The sequence below is a fragment of the Falco rusticolus genome, chromosome 4 (genome assembly GCF_015220075.1).
Source record: "Falco rusticolus isolate bFalRus1 chromosome 4, bFalRus1.pri, whole genome shotgun sequence".
Classification (NCBI taxonomy): Eukaryota; Metazoa; Chordata; class Aves; order Falconiformes; family Falconidae; genus Falco; species Falco rusticolus.
Window position 1 is genome coordinate 53,920,936 of NC_051190.1, and position 15,743 is coordinate 53,936,678.

Genomic DNA, 15,743 nt, shown 5'->3' on the forward strand with positions numbered 1-15,743 from the left:
GTTCCTACTTTTCCTGCCACCTCCTCAAAGGCAGTGCTCCAAAGTTTGGGAAATGCCAGGTTACCCAGATCACGCTAAAGACTAATATCAAACAAGGAAGCACTTCCACTCAGCCTTTTTACCTCCAACCAAGGCAATTCGCCTTTCTATTAGGACAAAGCCGGTATTTCCAACAAAACCCAGTTTTTCTGGAACACAAAGTCTAAAAACCTAATGTATTAGTTCACTGAGCCACTGCATCTGCTGACTCAAACTAATACCGCGTTTACCAATATGCTACGGAAATGATGTGGGAATGTGTACTTGGGGAAGAATATTTAGCAAAGCACTTAAACTCAGCACATTTAGAGATTTCCGTGTAGATCTGTCAAGTGTATCTTTTCACAAAGGATTGGAACCTTTTAAATATCTTGAGGAAATGGCAAGACCTCCAATCACTTTGAAATTTCAAAATATTTGTTCCTCCAATGACTATTATATAAACCCAGTACAAAGTCTTGCTGAGGAATCATTCTCTATGTAGGTCAGGAAAAGGAAAGGCAACTCGTATGTAGTCTTGTAAGGGACAGAAGCGGATACAGAAATCTAAGTGTATTTTTAATTTTCCTGCCCGTTTCCCTCAAGCAGCAACGGATTTTTCCAGATGTAGAGAAAACAGCGTTTGCAGATATGTACAAAAGTTTATTTTACAAACAGCAACTACTTTTGAATAACAAAATTGCAAAAACATAGACCAATATTAGAAAACCAGCTCAGGGGTACATTTTCTATCTGAAGCACAATTTAACAGACTTCACTAAGTAAAAATACTACCCCCCTACTTCTCTCACACCCCTCCCCAGCCATCTACCAGATGGAGTTTCTTTATAAAGCTTTGAGTCAAGATATGGTAACAACATTAGTGACACTGCAGTAATTTTGGACAACTACAATTAATTGATTTACTGTACTTTATTTCCTTTTCCTAGCCTTAGAAATAGAAAGTCAGCTCAGATCTGGAATAAGACTTAAGTCTGATTCTGGAGAAATTTTTTCTCCAGTAAGTGTTGAGCCACAACATTTGTGTTTGATTTTGTTACACCACTAGCCCACTAGTCCTATTTCTCAGTCAGGGAAAAAGCAAGTACTTAAAACTATGAAACTGCAACAAGCATTACCTTGAGTTAGCAATGAAGTATTTGTTCAGGACTCTGAAATGGCTGCTACTGTTAGAAACCTGTTTGTAAATGTATACTGACTTCAGTAATAAAAGTACTTAATGTTAAAAAGCATAAGAAGCTTACAAAATATTGATTCAAAAGGATTACGTGCACACATTTTTTCATTGAACTACAAGAGTAGCAGAGTGTGCAAGTCCAGAATTTTGGGTTCTTCTAGAAAGTGAAAAACCTGTATGACAAATTCAGTTTTAGGAACCTGTGTACAAATGTCTTACTCAGCTGTTCATGGACAGAAATGGAGGGCATCATTACAGTCTTCGAACTTCACTTTGAACTCGCTTTTCATGTTTCAGAAAAGTACCAAGAGCGAATTTGGGATAGCTTAATTCAATCAAAGACAGTATGAATTGACGTCTAAGCAAGAAATTACCACTTTTAATTTTCAAAGCTGTTGGGTCTTGATGAGATTTTTTAAAAAAATCATTTTTAATATTTGAAAACATTAGAGAAAACGAAAGCATCTCAAGATATTACAGAAAGTCAGTAATGAAAGCTATTATAATACAACAGTACTCATTAGCTGTAATAAAGCTGGGTTAGTCCATTTTTCACTATAGACCCCACTTTTCAGGTTACATTATGCCATTAAAAAACTGTTTCTTAGTACACAACTTTCTAAACACTGAAAAACTTTACAAATTGTTTTAAATTAACTCAATCAGAATATTGCAAAAATTTCTCAATGCTCTTCAGCTTAAATTGATGGGATTTTTGCAAACCATTTACCTGTAACATGGAGTAATTTTTGGTATTGAAGTTTACTTTGAAAGTATTGTCCATGCTTTTTATCAGGCATACCAGTATTTTTGTAGTCATATCACTTCAACAATATATAGTTCAATACCTGCAATATCAGTATCTGATATTCCCTATGGCAAATGGGATACATCTACAGACATTTTATAAAGGAACCATTATTGTTTGTTTTCTCAAAAAATCATCATCACATAAGTTTTCTAAAAAGTGTTTTGAACAAACTCATTATATACTCAGTTTACAACATTCAGCTTCAACATGTGTGTTGAAGTGTGCCAAGCACTGTAATACGAGCTGAACTGAAATTCAAAAAGCATTCAGAAACACTTTTTTTAGACTCTTAAGAACATTGCTGTTTATCAGAAAATTCGCTTTTCAGACAAGTCTGATATTACGATCAGAACTCATTCATCACACTTTTGCTCACTGCTTGTCAGTTTGACAATTCCCACCGTGTACAATCTCACCCTTCTCAGCAGACTTCCGTAATGTCACAGTACAGGAAGGATTAAGACAGAGTGGCACTCTTTGTTTTCATCACCTAGCTGTTGTGTATATACTGTATATAATGCAACAGTCAACAAACAAGACAGCATGGAACCCATCTTCCAGCATTAAAAAAGCATTTTAATAAACTAGAAATGGCAGCCTTTTTAAGAAGTTTTCTTCACAGTTTTATAATTGCTAGCACATATTTAATAGTGACAGGCAGGAAGCCCCAAGGTGTTGATAAACATACTTGAAGACAGTACTGATTGCTGCATCCAGAAAAGTGGTGGCAGCAAATTCAGCTAAGTGTCATTCATGGCTTGGAAGATCCAATTCAAGGAAATAAAACCTTCCCCCCCACCCATTTGTAAAAGTAGCATTTGACAGAAAAAAGCCAACCCAAAATAATAATACTAATAAAAAAAATATCAGTTGAGTTCAGTACTTCTCTCCATAAGCAGTCAGTTGAATTGGTAAAGTTTCAGCAAACTCAGTAAACATCCTTCAACTTCAGTTGTGACGCTGTCAAAAGAGTTTTTTCCTAACAGAATACTGAAAAAAAATTATTAAATACAGTTTCCATCGTCAAAGAAACCTTTTCAGCTATATCTGCTGCTTTCACTAGGACTTCGATTGTTGGAGTAACTGCGATCGCTTTCACTGTCAGAGCCATAAGATCTACAAAGAAAAGATTAAAATGCCTCAAAGTTGTATTTCGAGCTTCAAATTAAAAATCACATCACATAAAAAAAAATTGTCAAGACACATGAGACTAGAAGAAACATACAGGTAGTCTTTTACAGGATCGTATTTCATATAACCGAAGTATTCATTAATGGACACTTAAAATTAATATAATCATTAACTCTATGCGATGAGAACCCTGTGTAATTCAAGTCAAACTGTTTGTAACGACAGGATTTCTTGCCTTCTCTGATACAGCTAAGAAATCTTCCAAAATAACCATTTTTCTAAATGCCGATAGCTGACTGAAAGTATATTCTAACAAATACAGTTTTATATTGCAAGCATTTCTCAACTAAGGTAACTTCACAAATCCTTGCTTTATATTACTGCTATTTTTTGTTTGAAGAAGGGTCTTAAGAATTAGGCCCTGTAACAAACAACAGGACTGTGTGAGCATCTGCAGAGTGGAAGCTATAGATTAAAATGTTTTGGCTTATCCAGAAGAATTCCAAGCTCAGCACCTGGCCAAACAGCAAGACAGAGTCCAGATGGTTTCAGACAAGCCACAGGACATATTCAAATTACACAGAATAAAATTACACAGAATAAACTTTCATTAGATTTTTCTAGCCTCCTGCCTGTGAGGAAAGCTTTCTAAATGGAAGGTGAGTGTATCCTAATCGAACATTGTTTCTCTGAAGCTTCCCAACATCCTAAACCAATAATTTTCCAAGTCTATTTCCACACTCTGGTTAATCTCATTAATTTCTCCTTAAACACAAGATGAAAGTTGTCTACTACTGTCAGAATTAAACAGGGAAATGGGTGAGAGCAAAGTCCATTAAGATGTGGTACAAAGTTGTGGAAAAAATGAGTACGAGGACAGCAGAGGATGAAAATTTACAGTAGTCTTAAGAGATCTGCCAGATTTACCACTGACTAATGTGGGATATAATAAAAGGTACAAAAGAAATCACTGATGTTCACTATATGTAAGTGTGTGTATATATATATGTACACACACACATCCTGTTCCACTTCTGATATTTGTGAAATGTGCTCACTTATACCTATAATTATAATTCCCCCTAGACAGAACAGAATGAAATTTGTTCTAAATTCATCAGAAGCACAGTGGATTTGCAGGTCAAAATGTTCTTTCAAAATATGTTCCAGAAAGTTAAAAATTAATTCTGCATAGCACTGCAATTTTTAATTTCCCTTCCAGATTTTTTTTTTTAAATCCACTTTTGCAGTCTAAGCAAAAAACACTTTATTGGCCAATGGAATTCTTTACATACCAGGTAGCTTTTAATCCATAACAGGGCACTTGAGTCAAATCTTGAGAGCTAGTTCATTATAGTTTTTAAGAAACATTTAAAATTATAAAAAAACCCTCAAACATGCTTATTTTGAATGCATATATACAATGAACTGGACCCTTCTCAGATCTGTCTTACACCAATTTCTTCCCCATCCTCAAATTTAGTATGTCAGAAATTCCAATTTCCTCACTCACACACTTGCTCTAATTATTATTGGTTTTAATTATTACTTTTGGTAACAATGTATTTCATATGCTATGGAGAACCCCCCCACACACATTAGCCTTCATGAACATCATAAACATGTATTTAGCAAATCCTTTTGCATCAATACAGTGTCAAAGCCATGGTAGCAAAAACATACCTGGACCTTCTATCGTAACTTCTAGATCTTCGATAGCTGTCACTCCTTTTACTTCTACTTCTACTTCTGCTATAGTAACTATCATACGTGTATGACCTACTTTAAAGGGAAAAGGAAACTATTGTAAATCTACAATTTCTTGTCTAAAATGCTATTTACTATAAATGTAGGTTCTAAAGACATTTATATGCAGAGATGAGTGGCTACACAGAAATTACTTTGGAAGCAAACAATAATCCTACATTTTACAGAAGTTTAAACACAAGAATCTTCAAACCAACAGTAAAAATCTGAAATTTATCAACCTAGAAAAGACCTACTAAGCATTTCAAGTTAAGTTTAAACGCGCTAAGCTTTGTGTTCCCTCTACAAACTGTAGATGCAGTAAAAAAATCTTGTTTGCTAATACTTCTGAAAACAAGGAGCAAAGTGCTTCTGATACCTCAATTTTATTTTAACAATAAAAAGTAATAGTGAATACATTTCCCATCTCAGATAATCACCTTTAATGCCAGGATGATTTGGTTATTTTCAGCTTTTAAAAGCACCTTATGTTAATTTTGCTTTGATTCAAGTTGCTATCATGATATTATGTTTTTAAGTACCAGTGATAAGGAGTATTCTTATACTAAGTATTTTTACAGTAAGTGTATCTATTGTCAAGTTTGTATAAAACTATAATCCATACCTGGATCGACTGTGATGACCATAAGAACTACTTCTGGATCTACTTCTACTATAGGTTCGACTGACAAAAACAAAAACACAGAGACATTTTAAGTTAATCAGAAACAAGTGCTGAGAAGAACTCAGGGTAGAAGGGCAGTGAGAGGAGAGGAACATATTTTGCTCAGAATTCCTTATCTATACTACAAAATATTAAATGAAATAATTTTTCAGTTACAGAAAACATTGACGTCTGACTATTCTAGTTTGCACATTTCAAGCAGATACTTCAGACTGCAGTATGCATAGCTAAGCACATTTCCAACTTGCCCAGAGCCTGAAGCACTGGAATGCTGTGCCTAATTTACTGGTTTTGTAATACACCCCAAAACTATCTCCACTTATGTAAACCTACCTACGACTCTTGTAACTGTGGTAAGAACTGCTTCGACTTCTTGACCGATCTCTACTATACCATCCTCTGCTTCGGCTTCTTGTATAGCTCCTTGACCTAAAATCAATGAACAACTTTAAAAAGCACAAAATGGAATATAACGGAAGAGAAGAGCAGCAGAAAACAGGAAGCAAAAGTATTCTAAAGCCTTATCTTAAGCTAAACATTTATTGCATACTTGCTAAATGATACAGTGCTGTTTAAAAGAAAAATCTGAGTTGAAAAAGAAACACATGTCTTAAAAATATCAGAAACTCCAAGTTAGCACGGTAGGCTATAGGAGTAGCACAAACTTCTTACCTATATGAATATGTAGAACTTCGGGATCGACTCCTTGAGTGACTGTAAGATACGGACCTTGTTCTGTGTCTGGATTTAGACTCCGATTTACTTCGTGACCTACTGAGACTCCTGGAGGGGCTATTGTCATCTCTACTGGGAGATTCTTCCTCACTGGAACTTTCTTGGTTCCTTGGCCTTCGATTTAGCCGTGCTGTTTTTCTAACTTCATCAAACAGAGATCCAGGTCTTACTTTATTTTTAGCTTTTATTTCAATTCTTAAACCTGCTGGTTTAGGCTCTGATGCTGAAGCTACATTTTTAACTTCTGCAGCAGGACTAATTGTTGCTGGCTGTAAATTACCAACACCTTGCAACGGCTTCCATTTATTATCTGTCATATTGCTTTGCGTATTTTCAGTAACTTCACTTTTTATACTACAGTCCTTAGCACTAGACACAGGAGCAGAGTTATTTTCTTGCCTTCCTGCTTCTTTTTCTTCTTTAATATTAATAAAGTCTATAATATTGTTTCCTAGCTTGACAGTATCTTGTTCAGGGGTCTCAACCTGTAAATCTTTGTTTCTACTAGCACTTAAAGCCTGAGGTTTAGCAGAGAGAATGACAGGAGACAAAACGTCCACATCAACCTTCCCTGGTGAATTACGATCAGGAGTACAAATCTCCATGTTGTCATCTGTCTGAATAACATCTTCCAATCCGTTCTGGTTACTTTCCTCAGCCTGTTTAATCTCATTCTTGCAAGTGATCACATTTATTCCTGAGTTTAAAATACTGGTTGAAGCATTTATTTCAATGCTATCCTTATTGAGGTTACTGCGATCTGGTGAGGCACCACATGTAGTGTTTTTACCTAAAAGGTTTTCATCCGCACAAGCCTTTTCACCATTCCCCATTTTATCTTTGACTATTTCATCCTTTTCATAAACTTGCTTTTTATCCTTTATGTCCCTGGTAGGCTGCCTCTCTTTTTTATCATCACTGGTAAGTGGCTTTTCATTTATCTCATCATCATCTTCTTCACCAAACTCCAGAGGGGGTTGCCAATGAAACATTTCTTTTCTTTTCTGAACTTTGTGTTTCTTCTCCTTTTTCCCTTTTGATTTTTCTTTTGCTTTTTTGGAGTGTGATTTTTTAAGAGATTTTTTCAAGCCCTGTTTGTGTTTTTTTGACTTTCCTCTAATGTTTGTTGAGCTAGAACGAGAACTCTCAGATTCAGAAGATGACAACTGTTTGCTTGTCTTCCATGTACAATCAGAATCCAGAAAGCCTTCTGAAGAATTTGATTGCTTTTTTATCCTTTTGGTGACGCTAAGCTCTGTATCAGATCCTGATGTGGCCTCTCCTTCCTCTTTACTAGAGGAGGGTCTGGAATCTCCCCTATTATGTCTTGCCTCTCCTCTTTCAGAATTTGATTCAGAGTCCCATTTACTACCCGAATAGGATTTTCGTTTAGTTTTTGCACCACCTCTAGGCTGCTCAGAAGATTTCTCCTTAGCTGCTTTCTTTTTAGCATGATCAGAATCCTGCTCACACTTAAATTTCTCCTCCCCTCTCTCAGAACTTAAGCTATTTTTATCCTGCTTCTGAGTATCTCCTTCTAATCGAAAACGGCCTTCTTTTTCTTGGACTACTTTCATTTTGGCAGAACGCTCACTGTCAGTAGAGAAGTCTGAAGATGATAAACTGTCACTCTCTTTCAGTCCTTGAGAAGATTCATCGTAGTCTTTTGTACACTTATAAGGGAGAGTACTTTCAGAGCTCGTTTCTTGCCTCAGTTTAAGAGACCGAGCTTTTTGATCACTTGATATGGATTTTCTTTTGTTTCTGTGTCTATCATCATCACTAAGGGAATAGTAAGATGTTGATTCACTACAGCCTGACCTATCACTGTGGTATTTACTCAGTGACGGTGATCTGCCAGAAGAACGAGATTTTGTCCTAGAGCTAGATGGACTTCTGGATCTCGTGTAAGATCTTGAGTATGACCTGCTTCGAGAGGACCTGCTTCTTGATCTCTGCCAACTATCTGAGCTTCTGTCACTACGATATTTGGAATAACCACTTCGATCGCTATCAGAACTCCTTTGTTGCTTACGATATGAGGAAGAAGTGTTAGCCTCTTTAACAACTACTAAATTGTAATTAGTTTGTGTGGGTATTAAATGGGTTGTTTTAGCTTTCATCTCCTGAATTCTCTCATAAGATGGCTTCCATGGTTTCTGCCCAGGTTTCCACCTTGAAGGCGGTGGACTATCACTTAAGGGTATAACAGGGAGGTTTTCTGGGACAACTGGTGGTACGACAACTTTATCACTTGGGAGTATAACTGCTCTTACAGGCTCAGCAGTCTTGCTCAACTTATTTTCATTTAATCGTACTGAAATGTTTCGTGGAGAATTGGAAACTGTCTTTTGATGCCTAGGGTTAGAACTTGACCTTGACCTACTTCGAGAACGTGACGATTTAGAGGCTGATCTTGATCTAGAACTTCTTCGGGAATAAGATCTTGATTTAGACCTAGATCTGGACCTGTAGTATGACCGAGTCCCTCTGCTTGATAAAGTTGATGAGCTCTGATCTTCCTTATCAGATTTAGACCAGTCTCTTCTGGATGAACGTCTAGAAGACAATGAAGAAGAACGAGATTTCCTCTCATGATCACAAGATGATTTTGTCCTCCTGAGGAAGGAATGAGAAGATTCTACATCTGATGAGGCTGATGTTTTCTTTTTTTTCATTTGCTTGTGCTTCTTGAAATGCTTTTGCTTTTTAGATTTCTTTTTATGTTTCACCTTCTTTTTCTCTTTCCTGTGCTTTTTGTGATGGCTAGAATATCTCACAGTACTTAGATCAGAATAACCGTTATGTGACCAGGATCTTGATCTCCGGGATGCACTTCTTTCATCCCATCTGCTTGTACATGGGTCACTCAACCTAGAAAACAAATAAGCCCCACACTAAGTGAAGAGTCTAAAATTTTCAGATAAGCTAAGTATTTTCCCCACTTTCAATGCAGCTCAGTTTTAAAAAAATTAACATACACGCTCCCCTCCTTTACTACCAGACAACTGTGTTTTGACTGAGCTTGTCAGAGCTACTTACAGAGAGCTACTTCTCTGTAAGAAATGAATCAGCCAACATCAGCAAATTTTGCATATTGTAGAACCTGTGTAAAGAGATTTAGTGTTTTAACTACCTTAGTCCACAGGACTTTGACCTCCGCAACTACAGGATTCTTAAACCACATTTAAATACAAATTTTAAAACATCTTATTTGGTATTCTTTAAGGTGGTACACTGCAATACAGTGATAAACTGAATGCACTCAGGATATAAAAAGAACTATCAGAAACACATGCAATCATTCAATAATGATTTTTCAGTTTTCCTTTTGAGGTTTATCTATCATCATTTGATAGAAGCTCATATTTAGTATCAAGTAACCAGAAATTCCAGAGACCTGGCTTCCATCACAGAATTTGCAATTGTAGGGAGAACATATATATCTAGAACAATACAGGACTGATGGATTTGATTGTCTTGGTATCCAAAGAAGCCATATAACCAAGTTTGAGACTAAAGGAAATCTGACTTGACTAGCTCTATGGAAAGCAACAGGACACTGGACAGATCAGTTAACTACTTATTTAAGAAGTATCCAAGATGGCACCGTCAGAAACAACTCTTCTGATATTTTTCAGTGTGTGTTCATCTGGTGTCACATTAACAAAGTAGAAAGGTTTTAAGAAAGTTTTCCACTTCTAATTTTCAGAATTTAAATGGAATGTGTTAACCACAAAGATATTTACATTTTTTATTCAAACATGGAAGACATGGTATATCTACAAAATCTATTAAGGCTTCTGTAAAAAACCCAAGGTGTTTTAGATTTGTAGTAAGGATCTTACTTATCGCCTTTGCTCCATTTTTCTCCACTAGGTGGTCTGTACGTTCGTAATCTCTGCATTTCCTCTTTCCAGTGAGGAGGGGTCTCACTGCTCTCGTCATCATCTGATTCGGAACACGATCGTGATCGAGGGGGTGTGTGATATCGCTATGCAAGCAAAGACAGACAGTTGCATAATGCATTTTTCTTTAAAAAGAGACCAGTTAATTTAGATAAATATATGGTGCCTCTTAGACAGATTTTGCATGCATCTTGTAACACAGGCCAGTCAACATTATGCACACAGGGTCCACAAAGAAAACACAAGTTCTAGCTTTCCTGACAAAAACACCCAGTTTTGGTATGCATACATCCTTCGTGTGAGAGTGGATTATACAGCTAGCTGCCTTTTCATACTCTGCAAACATTTATCATAACTTGAGAGGGGCCAGCAGTTAACCCATTTTTTCAAAACACAAGAGGAAGAATCAAGGAACAGGTCATGGATTCCCTTCATGTAACCCACTTGGAAAAACACAATTATCGCAGATAACCAAGTGGTTTTTTTTTAGGATACTAAAGCACAGATGTTTCACTTCAGTTAGCAGACACTTAAGTGCTTGTACGAGTAAAGACAAGCCCTATTTCAAAAGTTACTGCTGTTCAGATCTTCAGCAACGAGAACCCAGTTTAAGACACTTCCCAAGGGGAAAAAAAAAAACCCCAAAAATTCACAAAAATGAAGTTACATACTTAAATTATGCTTAGGCACAGCATTTAAGTAGGCAATAAGAGCTACTTGTGCAGCAGAGAAAAAAACTCTAATATTGCTAACTCATTATTTTCCATTACCCAGTTGGATATACACTTAGGCAAATTCTGTGAGGAAATTAGATGCTCCTTGACTCAATAAAGGAAAACATCTGGATTTTACCAATTATTCTGAGCCATTTTAAAAGCAACTAATATTTGAAAAAGAATAACATATTGCCCCCCAGAATAAAAAAACCTGAAAGATGCATGTATTGGTTTGTTCAGTTAATTACAGGCAGAAGTCTTTAAGACATTCTGTTTATATTTAAAAAAACCCAACACCACCACCTGCCATGAAATTTGGAGCTTCCCTATCCTTTGAGCTGAAGCAATGACTACTTAAAAACCCCCGAAGATTGTATAGATGAATGGTATACAATAGGTTGTGAAGGTTTTATGGACCTCCCTAATTCTCTCATATTATACTCAGGAGTCTCTCAGAACTTAAGAGGATTCAAAACTACAAATAAGGATTCTAAAAGGCATCAAACGGTTTCACCCTGGATAGAAACTGTTGCTAATCAGACTATTAGAAATGGCAGAAAAATGTTTCTTCAACTAGTTGCTATCCCTAAATTATTTATAGTATTACTGGGTTTTCATTCTTAATTCTGCCAAAAGGGCACCAGAATTACAAAAGCCAAGACAGACACCCAAATGCCTGGCAAAATCCAATTCCACCCAGCTTTAAGCTATTTTTTCCAAAAGTCTTTATTTACATAAATATTTCAAAGCATTCAATTTAAAAGGCTTCCTTTAGTGTATTCACAAGTATTAAATAAATAAAAGCTGTCAGATGCAGCGAACACAGCTATCAGATTTAACGTCAAGGCTGGCAAATAAAGAGTTGGTTCTCGGGTGAGGCTGTAATACTCCAACACCCAGGTCCACACTACAGCCACCTAAGCTGTTTATTTTGTGGCTGAAAATAATTGCATCACAGGGCTCAGCAGAAAAGTACTTCTTAAATCCAGTGGCTACCACATAAGAAAATCATGCTCAGAGGAGTCTCAGTTACGACCATGCTAACGAAGAGTGTCCTCAGCTATACAGATATTGATCTCTATAGATAAGATTTTTTTTTTTTGGTAGGACTTCCACTTGCAAAAAAACTTGGCAGGACCAAGCCTTGTTTTGGTTTATGGTTGCCCAAATGCTGCCTGCTAAACTGCTTGAGGAAAACATTCTAAAGGGGAAGAATACTCTCAGTCACGGTACACCATAATCTGAAATACACCAGAACCAAATGCACAATTACAAAAGCTTTTACTTTCTTCACTCTTTCCTTAACTGAAAAACAATAGCGTAGCTGTGCAGTGTTTTGAGCCTTGTATTGTGGGTTACTAGAGAAGAGGCAAGTGGAACTAAGGCAAAAGCAAAAGTCTTCAGGACACGAAAGATCTGAAGTACAAATGAAATCTGCACATAAACAGTGGCAGTCCTTCAGAGAGAAAGGTAGAGGGGGAAAAGAAAAAAAGACAGAGTCTGCACATCCACAAAAATGCTTCACTACCAGCACTGCAAAGAAGCAACTTCTAGCCCATGCAGTGTCATCTGTGAAATTACACGGACTCGATCTCAGCCCGGACAGCTGACTAAATTTGACAAACTACATTAAGCAGCTAAAAAAAGGAAACAGAAAGGTGACATAAAATGTCAAAAAGTAAGTGATTCTGCCAAAGCTTACAACAAAACCGTTGCTTCTCTGCAATGTATGTGCAATCATGAGAAGATGCAAATACCAGAACTCAGGAAGACAGGCAATATAGGTCAGAAAGGGCTGTATACACTTTGGATGCTGCAGAACAGCTTTGTCTACTATTATGTGTTACAATCCTAAAGCTTAACAGAAACAGCAAGGAAATGCAATGAATGGAGATGAGTAAAAGCTCTTGTCACTTCATTACTTTAGAACTTGTGGCTCATGGAGGACAAATTTGGTTGAATTAGTTTTGATCTATAAAAATAAATAATTTTATTCTTATCTTTGAAGCATTCTCATAGCTGAGGATCAAGCATTTATTTTCCCAAACAATCTTTAAGTAACAAGACAGTTAACAAGAATGGGAAAAAAAAAAAAAAAAAAGCGCGTTATAAGATGGACTACCTGACAACAGTATTTCAGCTTCTAAGCTAGAATCTGCAACATGTCAACAATCGTTAAATTGTCACACAAAGCCTCCAAGGAAATTCAAAGATCAAGGTCAGAGAAGATACTCTAGGTGAGAAGAAAGAAAAATAAAAATTGTTACATACTATTGTGCCTCTTCCTTTTATTTTTCGTCCAGATTTAGAGACTGATGGTTTCTGGTCAGTCAGAACTGGCGTAGTATCAAGAACTTTCCTACATTAAATTAATAAAATATGAGCTTACATGGGAAAAAAAAAACAAAATTAAGTTAAGCTAATCATAAGTCAATCATGCAAAACATTCATCTTAATTTATTTTCAGATAGCAGACCTAAGAATTCAGTGAATTCTCCAAGAAATAAAGCAAGACATGCACAGTTCTGCAACAAAAGGCAAATCAACATATACTTGCTTGCAACCAAATGTGTAGCCTATCTGACTCTCTACCTGTAAATAAATGATAATAAGAAACTCGAAGTACTCTTAAGTGGTACGTGACTTTTCTAAAGAAATTAACTGGTGTTTGGTGCACAAATCATGAAGACAACACTGACAGAAGAGTTTCTTGACAGTTAAACGACGTCTTAGCACAGGGAATGGCAATTTACAATAGTCCACAGGTTATAAAACCTTGCGTCCTTCCTAAGCAACAAGAGGTAATTTGGCATCCTTTCTGCAGTTTGTGTAATATCCTCAAAAGTAGCAGTTACTAAGGCTTTGGAAACATGAGTAAAGTGTTTGAAGAAAACAGGAGACTATATCATTAACTGAAATGAAAAACCAAAAAGACACCAAACTGTTTTTAGAGATATCTGGCAATGTATTAGTTCATTTGAGTGCAAAAGGAAAGAAATTTCATAGAAAAAGCACCTAACCAAAACTTAGCAGAGGTACGAAAAAAAATAAAATTGAAAGCAACTTGTGAATTCATGACTTCCTTTGTATCAAAAGAGTATTTTCTCATATTCTCAAATATCGTAGACTGGTTATAAAATTCTGGTTGACTGATTTTGAACTGAAGTTTCTTCTTCAGTTTAAGAAAAGTGAAAAATGACCTCTCTCAATCCCAAGTTTCCCTTGCAAGCAAATATTTGCTGTGGTTTACATTGCAAAATATCTTCTGGAATTAGTCATTCTTTTTTTGCATCATCTGTAATTGAGTTGAAGGTCATAACATGCATGATTCTTATGGACCAGTGAAATTAACTCATTAGATCTCACTGAAAAACCCTGACAGGTTTGTCAGGAGTATTACAAGGAAAACTATAATAAAGACAATTAAATCACCTCATTTAGAAATTCTGACATTACAGTTATCATTTGCCATAACTAGTAATAGAGCATTAGTGGGAAAATTTTTATGCATCGTTTCCATCCAGTCAATAGTAAGAAAGCTCAATGTTCCTTACGGTTCGGGTTCTACATTGACAACAGGCACATCTCTTCTTAGCAAAAATCTATTTTCAGGCACTGGGGGAATTTCTTCAGGACGTACCACAGGTTTGTCCCTCTTTGTGCTAACATCGACTGCTTTTTCTGTTATATCACTCTTGTCAGAAAGGCTGCTATGGGGAAAAATAAGTTAATAAATCAAAATTAACTACCAACTGATGAACACCACTTTTCAAAGTGAATTCCAAAATAAGCCCACATGATGCATCAAACTAAGATGGCTTAACAACCAAAACTTGTTTCATTAACAACCCATTTCAAGTTAAAGGAAGGATGGTGCACTATTATTGGAAAGAAGGGTCAGTTCTCGCTTTACAGCAAATAATTTGGCTTTTAATCTGCCATTTGTCATGAAATATTTTAAAACTATATTCAAATGTATATCGAAGATATTGTTTGCCTAATGTCTCACTTTAACACAGGTATACCAACTCCCAGATACTTCAACATGCTGAGACTTACTTCAAAGTCGCTCTGGCTTCTATAAACAAAGATCTTAAACTCACACAAAAATCTACTTGCCAAACTCAGCTTTAGGTGGTTTTTTTTGTTTAGTTTGTTGGTTTTGTTTGTTTATAAAAATAAAGCATCAAAATCCAAACTTAATAAAAGCATTTTCATATTCATTGCTTAAATACTTCATGAAAGCAAACCAGAATTTCTGAGATTTCTCTGAAATTCTTAAATTTAAGGCTAGTCACCGTCTTTGGTTTGAGGTTCGCTTGCACCTTGGATCCTCTTTCCTCCTCTCTTCTTTTCTTCTTTTTCTTGATTGTTTGGTTTTAGCTCTTCTTTTACGCTTTCTCCTTCTGCTTCTTTCATTTTCAGCTTCACTTCCAGATGAAGTTTCTGAAGAGCTTGATGCACTGGAGGAGGAGTCTGAAGCTTCTGAGTCAGAACATACTTTCTTCTTCTTCTCCAAAGCTTAAAAGAGATATTTTAAATTTACATTGTGTACATTTGTGTGTGTAATGTGTATATATATAGCATAAAATATACAATTTTGTATATGTGTATATATACACACACGTACTGCTTCAGAGCAGCTCTGTGAACTTTTTTTTCACAATGTGTTGCATTAAAATACAATAATAAAAATTTAAATAATTCTGTCTGGTCTAAACCCATACCATTAAAATTATACAAGTATTTTCCAGCAAAGATAGTTGCAAAAAAATTCCTTCAGTTCCTATGAAGT

General features: G+C 36.0%; 1 protein-coding gene across 8 annotated transcripts in view; it reads right to left on the minus strand.

Moving 5' to 3' along the window:
- Nucleotides 1-660: 660 nt before the first annotated feature.
- NKTR (natural killer cell triggering receptor) overlaps nt 661-15,743 on the minus strand; it is a 45,371-nt gene continuing 30,288 nt past the window's right edge. For 4 of the 8 annotated variants that reach the window (XM_037383488.1, XM_037383489.1, XM_037383495.1 and 1 more), the window contains 9 exons: nt 15,247-15,469; nt 14,503-14,658; nt 13,220-13,307; nt 10,173-10,318; nt 6,262-9,198; nt 5,923-6,018; nt 5,530-5,589; nt 4,842-4,940; nt 661-3,143 (listed from right to left, as the gene is read on the minus strand). In XM_037383488.1, coding sequence (XP_037239385.1) covers nt 3,065-3,143; nt 4,842-4,940; nt 5,530-5,589; nt 5,923-6,018; nt 6,262-9,198; nt 10,173-10,318; nt 13,220-13,307; nt 14,503-14,658; nt 15,247-15,469 — 3,884 coding nt within the window. In that variant the 3' untranslated portion in view covers nt 661-3,064. The remainder of the gene's footprint in view (nt 3,144-4,841; nt 4,941-5,529; nt 5,590-5,922; nt 6,019-6,261; nt 9,199-10,172; nt 10,319-13,219; nt 13,308-14,502; nt 14,659-15,246; nt 15,470-15,743) is intronic. The other 4 variants (XM_037383494.1, XM_037383493.1, XM_037383490.1 and 1 more) reach the window with 4 other exon arrangements.